The sequence below is a fragment of the Vitis riparia genome, chromosome 11 (assembly GCF_004353265.1).
Source record: "Vitis riparia cultivar Riparia Gloire de Montpellier isolate 1030 chromosome 11, EGFV_Vit.rip_1.0, whole genome shotgun sequence".
Taxonomy (NCBI): domain Eukaryota; kingdom Viridiplantae; phylum Streptophyta; class Magnoliopsida; order Vitales; family Vitaceae; genus Vitis; species Vitis riparia.
This window is the reverse complement of record NC_048441.1, coordinates 17807826-17823310: the sequence shown is the minus strand read 5'-3', so window position 1 is coordinate 17823310 and position 15485 is coordinate 17807826. Positions and strand designations below refer to the sequence as shown.

Genomic DNA, 15485 nt, shown 5'->3' with positions numbered 1-15485 from the left:
GCTCATATACGAAGCGACTCTCTCTCTAACCGTTCGTTAACCTGAGATTAACCTCCACCGACGCTTTTCTCAACCGATTTAACCAGTGTCCCTGGTTAAATATCAACCGTGGTTAGGGAGGCCGACTGATTGGACATGGTGTCGTTTTTACATTTTAATGCCATCCCGGCGCATTTCCCTCCCCCAAAACGACGCCGTTTTATGGTGAGTGCGATGGTTGTTGCGATGGCACCGTCACTTTCTTTTTCCTGATACCGTCATCCTGGAGCTGGATTTACCGAAACACCCTTGCTTTTGTGAATTTTAAGGGTAGTTTTACGGTTGATTTTGACCAAAAACACTGGTTGACTCTGAGCATGGAGTCTATATACTGGGAGGATTCTGTAAAGACATCCGATCCATAAAATATTGACATATTCAGAATCAAAAGAGGCACTTCCACACTCTCATTGGAAGTATGTTAAGGGCAAAGTATATTTTGAAAAAAATAATTCTTCGCTTTATACATATTTTCAAGAACATCCTTTAACCAACTTATGGTGGGCTACCACTTATATCATATAAGCACGTAGACTTAATTGGACCTACATACGTAATTATCATATCATCTACCACACTTCAATTTCTATGTCAAATATGACATTAGAGATACTAAGATAATTTTTATAAAAGTAAAAATATTAAAAACCAAAAGTACCGTAATAGATAGAAGGATATATATAACCTTAATTTTACTTAAAAGCAACAACTTTAATAATTGTAAATAATAAAATGTACTAGATATTAAGTTTTTGCTGCAACTTCGACAACATTTATTAGATAATATGTTGAAAAATACACATAATGTACTTTTTACAAATATTATTTATTAAAATAAAAATAATTTTAATAGTTTAAACTTTTAATTAAACAAAAATATACTCTCTTTTTTACATATTTAATTAAAAAATAATAGTTTTTTTTTTGTCTTAAATATCAATTTATCGGGAATTGTGAATTTATATTTAAAATTTTAATATAAACACTTCTAAAATTTTAATTTTACACACCTTCGAATTTTGTTTTTAAATTTAAATACTCTTAGAGACTAATCATTGTTAATTTCTTGTTGAATGAAATTAAAGGTAAATTAATATTTTTTAATATTATTTTTTGTTTTTATTTGTGTGTTTTTTTTTAAAAAAAAGTTTAGGTTTAATATTCTATAAAAAAATTTAAAAATATAACAAATGAGATCCATAATATAAAAAATATAAATATTATAAATATAAAAATATTATGAATGTGAAATAAAATAAAGTATTATTTATATAGATATATATATTTGAAATCAATATTATTTAAAGTATTAGTATTTATTTATTTATTAATTATTATAGGTGAGAATATTTTTATATTAAAAAAAGAAAAAAAGTAACGGAGTCCACCTTGAGCTGATTTGAGGGGGATTTCGAAAATATATATGAACGTGAAATAAGGATTAATTTCCCCAAAATCTACTTCCAATGGCTCTCTTGGATTTTGAATTTGTGAATATTTTATGGGTGAACATCTTCACATGATTCCCCTCTATCCTGTCTACTTCACGCGTACGTTAGTGCTTGTGACGTTGAAAATAAAATAAAATGTGAAAATTGAGGATGATGGTCCCCACCAACGTTAAATGCTTAGATTAAAGTTCTATTGAAAAATATTAGTAAATGAATCCCATATTTCCATTTCCAAGTGGGGTTAAATTTGTCAATTTCTATTCCTATTTTTATTTTATTTTTGTTTTTAATACTTCACCACGTCAAACTATAATCAATTCTCTTTTGTATTTAATATCTTACTATTATATATATATATATATATATTTAGTTTGGCTTGTTGTCGATGATAATAAAGACAATAAAGAACCAAGGGAAGGTATGTTTTGAATATTAATGAATTTTATATTTAAAAAGAATAAGACTTTTATAGAAAAAGACATGATACCGATTTTTATGAATTGTCTTATTTTAACTTTATTATAATCTAAAAATGTATGGTCTTATCGTAAGTTATAATCTTAAATTAAAATTCCTACAAGAAAATTTTCATACGTGAACTTATAGACATCATTCTCAATGGTGCCATTTGGAAAAGTATGTCCAAAATATATTTTTTAATATAAGATTATAAATGTTTAACTCTATTTTGACCTATAATATTTTTAAATAAAAAGTCTATTTGAGAAATATCTTGAGAGGGTGGAAATATTCTTCGGATGTTTAATCAAACCAATTTACGGTTAAAACGCTTTTATCAATGACATTTTTGTCAATGGTGTTAGCCATTAGAAAGTTTTCTAAGAAAATTAATAGGTATTTAAATATAAATTAAAAAAGTCATCTAATAATGTTTTTTTTATAGTATATTAAATAATAAAAAGTTATTTTTTAAAGAATCATCTATAAAATAATTGTTAAAAAAAATTCATGCTAATTCATTTGAAAAAACAACATATTTTCAGAGTAATAAAAAAAAAAAAAACTATTTATTATCTCCTATCCTCTTTGTCTTGTCTTTGACAAGTTCCAAACCGACAATAAAACTCAGTCAATAGTGGTCTTTGGGCTAACTTTTGGTTTATCCTAAATTGGCTCCAATTTGTTCTTCTTCTAAGGCCATGTTTGGGGTTTTGTTGGAGATCTTTTTATTTTGTTTAAATATACAATAGTTAAATAATAACAATAATAATAATTTTTATTTAAAAATTAAAGTCTAAATAACATTTTCCACATTGGATTCTACTCATATTTGAGATAAAACTAGACTTATTCATGGACAAAAAAATAAATATCATCTAAAGATCCTTAAAATTGTTCAGAAATTCAACTACTACTTTTAACATGGTGAGTTAGGGCATGTTGGTCATAGGTTTTGAAAACAATTTATATATCTAATATTTTATTTTTAACCATTCTATGTATTTGTATAATTATTTTTTAAGATAATCCTTAAAAAAAAAAGTGAAAACAATTAAAAATACTTTTTGAAAACATTTTTTTTACATAAATATTTTATTTTGAAAGTGCTTATTTGCAATTTCAATACATGTAAAAAGCTTGAAGTATAAAAAAAAATATTTTTGAAACTAGGAGAAAACTCTAGGGATTAATTAATTCTTATAAATATTTTGTGCTCTTAAATTCATTTTTAAGAGTAAGGAAATGAAATTAAATGTTTATAAAACTAAATCTATTTTTTTAAACTAGAGATATTATGTTAGTTTTAATTTTCAAGGTGCTGATAATTTTTAAAAATATGAAAAAAAAGAAATTATTTCACTTTTTTTTTTCTTTTTTTTTTTAAACAAGAAATGTTATTGAAGGCAGATTTTGGAAAGAAAGCACGTGATGGTGCAGTTGGCGGTAACTGCAACGGATACTTTGGCCAATGAGGCATTTTCGCGAACATGTCAACGCGTGTGCTCAACTGCTTCCGTGTACTTTGATCTTGTCGAAAAATACAGCTATCCTCTGGTTGGTTGATGAGAAAATGGAGAAAATCGAGGAAAATGTGCTGAATTCAGCCATTACAGGCAGATGGGTGAACTGGGCTTGGTTGGGTGGACTATACGAGGTAAATTTGAGACTCAAAGTTTCAGTTACTTTTTTGTTTTCTTACTAACCAAATGGAGCATTGACAGTTTCTTTTTCTGTTTATTCTGTTTTCAAGTGACCCGAATTTCTCGAATTTTGATGATGGGCGGTTTCGTTTTCTCGAAGAATCTCTAGGCTGCCTTTGGTTTCAGCTCAATGGATATTTCAGGTCTCTTTTTTCCCCATTTGGCCAATACCAAATTATGCTTTTACATTTGTGAGAACTCCTCTTGCCAGCCTGAGCTCGGCTTCTGCTGCTATCAGTAGTGTTGAAAATTGTGCCAGCAAATTATTTGGATTCAATTGATAGTACAAACTCGCTGATTTGCCGTCATGAGGGAATGTACTCAGAAATGTCTCGACTCATAAGCTGTGGAAAGAAATGAGAGGCTAAGATTATATCCTATGGCACTATGTAATTGTGCTTCGAAAGGGCATCTTGATGAGGGGAAGGGAATCATGGGTAGGTGATCAAGAATGGGATATGCCCGGATTCACATTTGTGGAGTTCTCTAGTGAATGTTTATGTCAAATGTGAGAGCCCTCAATGTGCACGTCAGGTGCTTGAGGAGATGCCCATACAAGATGTCTGTCTTCGACTGCGCTAATTGCAGATTTTGTGAGCCAAGAATATGGCAATGACGGTAATTTGTTGTGCGAGATGCTGAAGGGATGTATTAAGACAAATGGACGTACCTTGGTTACTGGCCTCTGAGCTTGTTGCATGTGCGTGGACTTAGAAATGGGGAAACAGTTGCATGCAGAAGTAATCAAATGTCTTCTCAGATATATATGTTGGGTCTGTTCTTGTTGATGTATATGCAAAATGTGGGGAGAAGGAACATGCGATTAGAGTCTTCTCATGCATGCCTCGTAAGCATGTTGTATGATGGAATGCATTACTTAATGGATATGCTCAGATGGGTGATGGGAAAGAAGTTTGAAACTGTTTTGCAGAACAATGGAATCAGAAATTGAGTTCAGCAAATTCACCTTATCCACTGTCCTCAAGGGTTTGGCAAACTCAGAAAATTTGAGAGAAATCCAGACTGTGCATTCTCTGGTTATCGAGATTGGTCGTGAGCTTGATGGGCTTCTGGTTTGCTGCCTTCTTGATATAAACTCCAAATCATATATATTCAAAGTTTTCAAAAGAATTAAAGATCCAAACATTGCAGCCTTGAATTCTATGATCAATTGCCGCAATCAGTGAGACCAGAGGTCCAGTTATTTTACCTAATGAGGCACACACGTATCAGACTAAATCAGTTTATCTTTGCTAGTCTCATCAGTGTTGCTGCTAGTCTGGGTGACTACCATTATGGTGAAAGCATTCATGCTTGTGTTTGTAAATATGGTTTCTGATATTCTCATCAGCAATGCATTTGTAACAATGTATATGAAAACTCAATCTGTGGAAAATGGCTGGCAGTTTTTTAAAGCAATGATGATTGAGAATTTGGCTTCTCGGAATAATCTTTTATCAGGATTTTGTAATACTGAAACTTGTGATCAAGGGCCAAGAATCTTCATCCAGTTGCTTGTGGAAGGTTTCGAACCCAACATATACACATTTATTAGTATTCTTAAGTGTTGTGCTAGCTCCTCATATGTAGCTTTTGGGAAGCAATTACAAGCGCATGCTGCAAAGAGTGGCCCTGATGATAATTGTTCAGTAGGAGCAGCTCTCATTGACATATATGCCAAAACCAGGTGCTTGGAAGATGCAGATGTAATTTTCAATAGATTGAGTGTCAGACCCCTTCACTTAGACCATCATCATTGCTGGGTATGCACAAGATTATCAAGAGAGAAGGCTGTTAAGTACTTCAGTCAGATGCAACATGAAGGTGTGAAGCCCAATGAATTCACTCTTGCCAGCTGCTTGAGTGGTTGCTCCCATATAACAGCCCTGGAAAGTGGGCAGCAGCTCCATTCCTTGACAATTAAGTCTGGACAATTGGCTCATACACATCTTGCTGGTGTACTTGTTGATATGTATGTGAAAAGTCTGGTGCATAGAAGAAGCCGAAGCTGTTTTTAAGGGCACTGCTTCACCAAACAGAGTCCTGTGAAACACAATCATATGTGGATGCTCATAACATGGACATGGAGAGACATCCCTTGAAGGTTTTAGGATTATATTAGATGAAGGCATTTCTCCTGATGATGTTACTTTCATAGGTGTTTCTTTCTGCATGCAGCCACATGGGTTTAATCGAAGAAGGGAAAATGCATTTTAGTTCATTGAGCACAGTATGGGATTACTCCAGTAATCGAGCACCATGCCTGTATGGTTAATCTCCTCAGTCAGGCAGGCAAATTTAGTGAGGTCAGAAGCTTTATTAAGAAGATGAAACTAACTCAAAATGCCCTCACTTGGGAGGCATTTCTTTGGGCTTGTAAAATTCATGGAAATGTTATCAAACATTTTTGCAGCCAGAGGAATGTGGGATGAGGTCACAAAGACTAGAGCGTTAATGTCCAAACAGAAAATCAAGAAGGAACCAGGCTGCAGCTGGGTACAGGTTGATTCTCAACCTCATTTGTTCTTTGCTCAAGATGGCTCACATCCAAAGATCAAGGAAATCTATCAACAATTGCAAGTCCTGGCTGGGTAAATATTAAGCGAAAGATTACTCCAGGGACCGGCATTATTTTTGGGTTCAATTTAGTCTGGTAGAATCTGGATATATCAGTGAAGCAATGGTGTTAATCAGAGGGAAAAAGGCAACTGAGCCATGGCAGAATCTGGGAGGCCCCTGTAAAGCATACTTGAATCCAGGGAGACATTGATCTTAGAGAAGACACTGCTAAAGATTTGTTGGTCACCTTTTGATACTTCTAAGGCCATTGCTAACAACATCCTTCCCACCATCAAAGCAGCAGTTGCTCAATCAATGTGCTCTAGAAGACACTGATCATAGGGCATGTAAGTTTTGTGGATGTGATGAGATGGTTTAGATTGTACAAATACTGATTTTGGGCTGTCCATTCAATAGAAAAAAAATCAAATGAAATAAAATCAAGACTTTTAAGAGAGATGAATGGCATGGGAAGCATGGTTCATGTTTGGGTTTTGTAAGTTAAGATTATGTTTGGTTTCTGGAAATTAGTTAGAAAAAAAACGTTAAGAAAAATTATTTTTTTATGTTTGATTATGCCATAAAAAATATTTGAAAAAATAAAATATAGTTAAACTTAATTAGAAGTATGTATTTTAAATTAAAATAAATGAAATAAAATTTAAAAACTATAGAAAAATAATTTATTGATTTTAAATTCATTTTTTTTATATTCTTTCACTTTTTATTTTATTTTTATATTTTCCTTCCTTGTTTTCTTTCACATTTTCCGAGAATCAAACATGACCAAATTAAATGTCCACTGATTAAATATTAATTAGAAAAGCATAACTTTTTTGGCATCAACATTCTCAAAAAATTAAAAATTAAAAAAGCCCCGCTTTCCAATACGACGTCGTTTTATTTTTTGGTAGCATTTTACATATTTAGCCGCTTCCGATAGTCAGTACGTTGTCGAGCAACTTGGACTTGAACGATGCGGTTTCTAATGGACAAATAAGGAAACGACGTCGTTTAGGTTTCCTTGTCGCGGCTACTCGTGCTGTTGATTTGAAGCTGAACACTGGTCTCAGAAGCGAGGCTTTGGGTGCCCTTTAATGGAATGCGATTGCTTTTCTTTGAGAATGCGCAGTCCACCCCCTAGTTTTCGAGGGATATTCTTCTTGCCCAGCTGCCCGATACAGTCTTCTTCGCTTAAATTCTTCAAGAAACCTCAAACAATCTCCAGAAATTTTCAGTTTTCTATTCGGTTGAAATCTTTGTCTTGTGCTCTCGATGCTATTGAGTTAAACCCTACAGGCCATTGGGCTTTCGGCGATGCCCAGAACTTGCCGGTTCGGCTTCTGGATGGGTTCCAGAAAACGCCCAGTAAACTGTCGAGTCCCAATGGACCCAATTCGACGCCGGGGAATAAGGTTCCTGAAACAGTTGAAAAGAAGAGAATTTGGAGGGGTTTGGATTTTGATAGCAAGGAGAGGCTAAGACGGTATTCGGGGATGCTGAGGACTTGTGCTTCAAAAGGGGCTTTAAATGAAGGGAAGGCCATTCATGGGCAGGTGATAAAAAGTGGGATAAACCCGGATTCCCATTTGTGGAATTCGTTGGTCAATGTTTATGCAAAATGTGGGAGCGCTAATTACGCATGTAAGGTGTTTGGGGAAATACCTGAACGAGATGTTGTGTCCTGGACGGCTTTGATTGCGGGGTTTGTTGCTGAAGGATATGGAAGTGGTGCTGTTAATTTGTTTTGTGAGATGCGGAGGGAAGGTGTTGGGGCGAATGAGTTCACCTATGCGACTGCTTTGAAAGCTTGCTCCATGTGCTTGGATTTAGAGTTTGGGAAACAAGTGCATGCAGAAGCTATCAAGGTTGGAGATTTTTCTGATTTATTTGTTGGGTCTGCTCTTGTTGACCTTTATGCAAAATGTGGTGAGATGGTGCTTGCAGAGAGAGTCTTCTTGTGCATGCCCAAGCAGAATGCTGTGTCATGGAATGCATTGCTTAATGGGTTTGCACAGATGGGTGATGCTGAAAAGGTTTTGAATTTGTTTTGCAGAATGACAGGATCAGAAATAAACTTCAGCAAGTTTACTTTGTCTACTGTCCTCAAGGGTTGTGCAAACTCAGGAAATTTAAGGGCGGGCCAAATCGTGCATTCTTTGGCAATCAGGATTGGTTGTGAGCTTGATGAGTTTATTAGTTGTTGTCTTGTTGATATGTACTCCAAGTGCGGGCTGGCAGGTGATGCACTAAAAGTTTTTGTGAGGATTGAAGATCCTGATGTTGTATCCTGGAGTGCAATTATCACATGCCTTGATCAAAAAGGGCAGAGCAGAGAAGCAGCTGAGGTATTTAAAAGAATGAGACACTCAGGTGTGATACCAAACCAGTTTACCCTTGCTAGTCTTGTCAGTGCTGCCACTGATTTGGGTGACCTATATTATGGTGAAAGCATCCATGCTTGTGTTTGCAAGTATGGTTTTGAATATGATAATACGGTTTGCAATGCCTTGGTCACAATGTATATGAAAATTGGTTCTGTTCAAGATGGTTGCCGGGTGTTTGAAGCGACAACTAATCGGGATTTAATTTCATGGAATGCCCTCTTATCTGGATTCCATGACAATGAAACTTGTGATACAGGGCTAAGGATCTTCAACCAGATGCTTGCGGAGGGTTTCAACCCGAACATGTACACATTTATCAGCATTCTAAGATCTTGTTCCAGCCTTTCAGATGTAGACTTTGGGAAGCAAGTGCATGCCCAAATAGTAAAGAACAGTCTTGATGGTAATGATTTTGTTGGAACAGCTCTGGTTGATATGTATGCCAAAAACAGGTTCTTGGAAGATGCAGAAACAATTTTTAACAGATTGATTAAAAGAGACCTCTTTGCTTGGACTGTGATTGTTGCTGGTTATGCACAGGATGGCCAAGGAGAGAAGGCTGTGAAGTGTTTCATTCAAATGCAACGAGAAGGTGTGAAGCCCAATGAGTTCACACTTGCCAGCTCTTTGAGTGGTTGCTCCCGTATTGCAACTCTAGATAGTGGGCGGCAACTCCATTCCATGGCAGTTAAGGCTGGGCAGTCAGGTGATATGTTTGTTGCTAGTGCTCTTGTTGATATGTATGCGAAATGTGGGTGCATAGAAGATGCTGAGGTTGTTTTTGATGGCTTGGTTTCACGGGATACAGTCTCATGGAACACGATCATTTGTGGATGCTCACAACATGGGCAAGGAGGGAAGGCTCTCAAAGCCTTTGAGGCTATGTTAGATGAGGGCACTGTGCCTGACGAGGTTACCTTCATAGGTGTTCTTTCTGCATGTAGCCATATGGGTTTAATTGAAGAAGGGAAGAAGCATTTTAATTCATTGAGCAAAATCTATGGAATCACTCCTACTATTGAGCATTATGCTTGTATGGTTGATATCCTTGGAAGGGCAGGAAAATTTGATGAGGTTGAAAGCTTTATTGAGGAGATGAAGCTAACTTCAAATGTCTTGATCTGGGAGACTGTTCTTGGAGCTTGTAAAATGCATGGAAACATAGAATTTGGTGAAAGAGCCGCAATGAAACTTTTTGAGCTTGAGCCTGAGATAGACTCAAATTATATACTACTATCTAATATGTTTGCAGCCAAAGGTATGTGGGATGATGTTACAAATGTTAGGGCATTGATGTCCACTCGGGGGGTTAAAAAGGAACCTGGATGCAGCTGGGTTGAGGTCAATGGTCAAGTCCATGTCTTTTTGTCTCATGATGGTTCACATCCAAAAATTAGGGAAATCCATCTAAAGTTACAGGATCTACACCAGAAACTGATGTCAGTTGGCTATACTCCAAACACGGACCATGTGCTTCATAATGTCTCCGACAGAGAAAAACAGGAACTCCTCTTTTATCATAGTGAAAGATTGGCTCTTGCCTTTGCTCTTCTAAGCACCAGCACCAGGAAAACTATTAGGATTTTCAAGAACCTCCGCATCTGTGGTGACTGCCATGATTTTATGAAGTCCATTTCAGAAATTACAAACCAAGAATTAGTTGTTCGTGACATTAATTGTTTTCACCACTTCAAGAATGGCTCTTGCTCTTGTCAGAATTTTTGGTGATTTTGCTTGAGAGGGCATACAAGGAGAAGGGATACAGGCAACAAGGTTTAAGTCTAAACATATTCCTTGAAGCTGAAGCTGCTCTGTGCTCAGTGCCATGGTTTCCTGGCTAAAGAAATCCCATGAGATGATTTTTTTCTTTCCAAGGGCGTTATTACTCCAGGTATTTTTACCATGTTATTTATTTTTCGTTTCCCACATGATATGAACTTGAAGTTCTGTTTAGCTGATACGTATGAGAAACATAGTAATCACCAATATTTGCTGTCTTTATTCCTTGTATTTTCTGTGCTCCTCTCTCCAGGTATAGAATCCATATCATGCTCCTTGGTATATGAAGCTGAACTTTTGCATTTGATGGTTTCATCCCTGAATGTAAATTGTCTATAAAAGTTTTATTCTCCATTTTGAGAGAGTTTTCCCATCTGGTTGAATGGGTTTATGACATGAAAATTTCCTTTTTTTCCAGGAGAAAAGTTGCCTATCTATGAAGCTGCTGAATTCTGGAATCATTCTTCTGTAGCTGTGGGAAGTGGGAACAACTTCATAAAATGTTGAAGTTTTGGGTTCATCAGATATGAAAGTTCACCGTTCACCAAACTAAGGATGGAAATGTAAACCACTGTAACCTGAGACACCTTTAAACCGAGTTTATTTCACCATAGTAGTTCTGTGATTGATATTCTCATAGTGACTGGGATTTTGTGCAGGCTTCTGGTCTTCAGTTCAAATATTTGATTTCAAAAGAAATCTGATTCATTTTGATTCTCTCAATGAGGTCCTGAAAACAAGGTTAGTGAGGATTTCATCTTGATGTCCTGTAACACAGGAGTTGGATTAAATACTGGGTCCTTTGTTTAGGTCTATACGGCAAAGTTGGTGGCATTTTATTTTCCCTTGTTGTCTTTCCAGAACTAAGGTTATGTCACTGATTATTCTGTTCACATTCTCTCAACAGCAGGGTGATGCATTTGGCGGAGTTTGAGGATAAGCTCCAATCACTATTGTGGTCATTGTTGGAGCTGAGGCAATTGAAAATTGGTTAAACAATTTCTTAAAGAATTGACCAAATAGATAATTATGATGAACAAATCACTGCTTATTTCGAAGAGCCTTTGATTAAGAGAAGAAAGCAGATAATTGTGCCACTGAACAAAGACCATTGAGAAGAACTTGGCTTATATAGCATTAGACAAAAGCTCCAATCAGACCTTGCAAGTGATGATGCTAGACCACTTGGTTTGGTATGTACTTTTCAATTCTCTTTTGGATAAAATCTTGGTCCAGTATGGAAATTTTATATTGCAGTTATAACTCGTAAGGACAGTATGATGTGATACAAAATTTTTTGTAATTATGAAATGATTGTTGCTAGAATGGATCTAAAGATGGGTGTATGCCAATTCAAGAAAAGATAGAATACTGTATGAATGAATTGGTTAGAAGTTAAGACATTGATTGAGCACAAGAAGTGGGAAAGCTGTTTAAGATGTTCCAGCTGTATAAATGAAAGCTTTAATGCACCAATGTGGAGAAGGGTGGTTGGACTCAAGTCATGGGCACCAAAAATATCAAAAGGCAAAGATGTGCTGAGGCTATGAGAAAAGACATGATTGCCTAGAATATAGGATACAACTTCTAAATAGAGTTGAGTAGTGACAAGAATCCATCCAGATAAAGACCCTGCTGAATTTGGGCTAACTGGTTTGTACTATTGAAGTTGATTCAAAGAAAAAAAATGTTGGCCCTGACAAAATTTTCGTGTTTGAGTCAAATTGTTCATATCCTGTGTTGGACTTGCACTAAAGAAACTGCCTTCAGCTATTCACATTGCCTCACCTATTTTAACATCTGCATTAAGTGTGTGTGTGTGTGTGTGTGTGTGTGTGTGTTTGTATATATGTAGCGGCACTTGTGGACTTCTTTTGCTTGAATACAGATTTCCTCTGCTTGCTTACAGTTCTGCTAGACTTGAGAGCTAGCTATCTTGTCTCTTTCCTATCTCATGGCTGAGGATTGACTTCATGCAATTCTAATTCTAAGATATAGATTTGTTTCTCCTTTACTCCAGAGGTTGTGTAGTCTTGGTTGAAATGAAGTTTGTCCTTATATATTGAATCAATCTCACTGAGAAAACCTGGAAAGCCAGAAATGTTGTTTTCTTCATATGTTAATGTTTCTCCATCAGACAACTTTTCTGAGGTTGTTGACATCCATCAATCTCTAAAGAAAGTTTCATAATTAAATTTCATTTACCATTATAAAAATGAAGAATAATTGTAGGAGACTTCTGATTTTGCTTTTGCAAGTGTATGCCTATGTACATCTTTCTGCTTCTAGATGCCAGTAGAGTTACCCTGAAGTGGCAGTTTGATACTCTTTCCTTTTCTTTCTACGATTTCAGCATAATAACAAAGTTTGTGGTTTTGAACCAGTTGGCAGGTTACAAAGAGCTGAGTACCCCCTGATCTCCTCCAACCTAGCTCAGAAAGATTCTGATCACACGCAGAGGAGAGCTCACCCAACTGGGGCAGTGATGAGCCAAATGGAAGCCATGTAGAGATTCATGGTAATGCAATCCCCATCTTTTAATGGGGAGCCAAATGCTGAAGTGGCGAAGAATTGGCTAAAGCGAATAAGAAGAATATCTGAGGGCTCAGATATCCGAGAGAAATAAAGGGTGGGTTTAGCAACATATATGTTAGTGGACAAAGCAGGGTTTTTTTATGGCAAACCATGAAAAGGGTGTATCATGTATGATACAGATGTGATGTCATGGGATCGATTTGAGAGAATTTTCTTAGACAAATATTTTGACTTAGAGATTTGGATAATCATCTCATATGGAAAGCATATGATGCCTAGTTATGGAGGATTCATTTAGTTAAATCCCAGTTTAGTAATTTCATTTAAAATTAGATGTCAATTTATTCTAGAAAAAAATCAAGTTATCTAGTTGATTGACAACTTGGATAGAGTTTAACGTCTAACCTTTGACCTGAGTTCAATCATCTGAGTCCCCTGGAATTCAGGTTGTGGCATTACTCAGAACTTGTGTTGATATTACCACCACTCAGCAAATCAGTGGTACCGTTAAGAGTCTCTTCCAATCATGCATTAGACTTCTATAGCTTAACATGGATTGTTTCCAAGTTTCAAGTAATAGGCTAATAGCTTATATGACTGCACGGATAAGAATTTTCCTACAAAGACAATCCTGTTGAAATCGGAGCAAAACACGCAATAGTGAATCTATAGCCCAGGTGTTCTATTGTGACCCCCACCCAACGGACACTGACCATTCATCAATTAAAAGAATTGGTCATGCATTCTCCAACCATGGGTTCTGGTTCTACAGAGTGTTGGCTTTGGGTGTATACCCAAAGTTGAATCTTCAGCATTTTAACACATTTGTAATGCCCATTTTAGACAAACCATTGGTGCCAGAATGAAGAAAGTCTACTGTTTATTTCAACTTAACCTTGTAAGCTGTTGAAACCTTTTGTTAACAATAATTTTAAAGTGCCTGTTGCTGGAGAAAAAACACGATGCCACCTCAAATTAAATATTAATCTCATTAGGGGGCTTGCTCATACAGGCTTCAATGCTATGATAAGAAGTCTATATAGTCATACCATTACACAGCAATAATCCAACAGAAAAGATGCAAACTATTTGTGAGGATAGCAAAGCTGAATTACACTGGCAGTAGTATGTCAGTTTCCTACTTGTATCCCTGAATTACACTACCATTAATAGGTAGGTTGTGTGTATTCTTCTGCGTGATCTTCCAAGCTTACAACAGGTTGGTTGAAACATATGTTCTGGTGTACAACTGGTTTTAACTGCCTCATAAACACTTCAATCAAAGAATCAAGCTGCAGTATTAATAAGGTTTCTACGAGTAGTCCCTCTTGCCAGGTTTCCCATGTTTATCTTATTCTTCCTTTACTTCCATATCTTCATCATCAGAGAGTGGATTCTCTATCTCGCTACCACTACTCAGACCATCATCATGGAAATGTGATGACTCTCTTTCTGAATTAGAATTGTCATGAAGCTTGTACTTTTGGAACTTGATCTGTTTCTTCTTTTCAATGCTACTACCTTTTTTCCGTTTTCTTTCCCCATCCTTTTCTGCCAACTTCATTGTCCGAGCAGCAGAAACAAATGCAGCACTCATGGAATCATCTGTCTCTTTATCCTCCTTGTTTCCATCTTCCTCTTCCCTCTTCTTATCAACATAAAAGAGGAGATCATCATCCAATTTCTTGAAATCTGCTCTACCTACTGGTTGCTCATAATCTACTTTGGAAATATCAAGGACTAGTTTGGCACGATATCTTGAGATGCTATCATCAAATATTCTTATCCCTTGACCCTCAAGGTTTAGCAGCCACTCTGGACAAAATCAATTAAAAGTTGCACATTAGAGGGAAGAAGCACTAACAATGAAGATAGGCGTCAAGATACTTACTTATAAGAGCTTTAGGTGATGATCCATTGGGTCTATTCACTTTTCCCTCCATGACAATCTGATTTGAGACCCATTTAATTAACTGGGAAGATAAATGAGAAGAGGAGAAGGCATTTACATAAGATATAGGTTTTGCCCGATCTCCATGTTCCCTGCAGCAAGCCAGATGATGAGATTCTGCAATGAAAGTTTGAGTACAACAATAGTTACAATTTTCATTTTCTCGTACCTTAAAAACTCTATAGCTTCATGTGTAACAATCAATCGTGTCAAGGCAATTCTATGCAAGCGCTCCACAGGTAATTTAATCTCTCTCTCTAGATTGAGGAAAGAATAATCCGCCAATATTACAGCATCGTACAGAATTTTCCTCAGAACAACTTCATCTTCAGAGCTCTACAGTGAGATTTTCAACCAATCATAATTTAAGTTTAAATCTCAGAAAAAATATAGATGCATACTTCCCATGATGATAAAGGGAACGCATGGCAATTAACAGCTTGCTATACCAAGAAATAGATGAATGACAAATAATTGATCACCTTTGATCAGATAATTTGATCATCTTTTAACAGCTTAGAAAGGCCAATGACCAAAAACAGTCTAACAAAGTAAACCATTAAGGACTCATGATATAAACCAACACTACATGTTTCTTTTGAAATCAATTTCTCCCATTGGT

The 15485-nt window shown here is 36.0% G+C and overlaps 2 protein-coding genes across 5 annotated transcripts; one reads left to right on the top strand and one right to left on the bottom strand.

The window, feature by feature from the left end:
* The first annotated feature begins 7163 nt into the window (after positions 1-7163).
* Positions 7164-13215, top strand: LOC117925415 (pentatricopeptide repeat-containing protein At2g03880, mitochondrial-like). 4 transcript variants are annotated; one of them, XM_034844417.1, is made up of 6 exons: positions 7164-10489; positions 10631-10701; positions 10796-10940; positions 11037-11118; positions 11285-11570; positions 12762-13215. In XM_034844417.1, exon 1 carries the CDS (start codon positions 7309-7311, stop codon positions 10324-10326), a length of 3018 nt encoding a protein of 1005 aa, XP_034700308.1. In that variant the 5' UTR covers positions 7164-7308; the 3' UTR covers positions 10327-10489; positions 10631-10701; positions 10796-10940; positions 11037-11118; positions 11285-11570; positions 12762-13215. The 4 variants fall into 4 exon arrangements, with proteins under 4 accessions (XP_034700308.1, XP_034700310.1, XP_034700307.1 ...); XM_034844419.1 differs by lacking the exon at positions 10631-10701 and having other exon boundaries at positions 11288-11570; XM_034844416.1 differs by lacking the exon at positions 10631-10701.
* A 644-nt stretch (positions 13216-13859) lies between these two features.
* On the bottom strand, positions 13860-15230 carry LOC117925416. Its single transcript, XM_034844420.1, has 3 exons — positions 15033-15230; positions 14804-14955; positions 13860-14727 (listed from the first exon to the last, which is right to left on the bottom strand). Exons 2-3 carry the CDS (start codon positions 14853-14855, stop codon positions 14264-14266), a joined length of 516 nt encoding a protein of 171 aa, XP_034700311.1. The 5' UTR covers positions 14856-14955; positions 15033-15230; the 3' UTR covers positions 13860-14263.
* Positions 15231-15485: the final 255 nt, after the last annotated feature.

Excerpts from the sequence above, each read along its gene's own strand:
- LOC117925415 (XM_034844419.1), top strand. The coding sequence starts at position 7,309 with ATGGAATGCGATTGCTTTTCTTTGAGAATGCGCAGTCCACCCCCTAGT.
- LOC117925416 (XM_034844420.1), bottom strand. The coding sequence starts at position 14,855 with ATGGAGGGAAAAGTGAATAGACCCAATGGATCATCACCTAAAGCTCTT. Across the intron at positions 14,728-14,803 it reads ATCACCTAAAGCTCTTATAA|AGTGGCTGCTAAACCTTGAG; the intron begins GTAAGTATCTTG and ends GATTTTGTCCAG.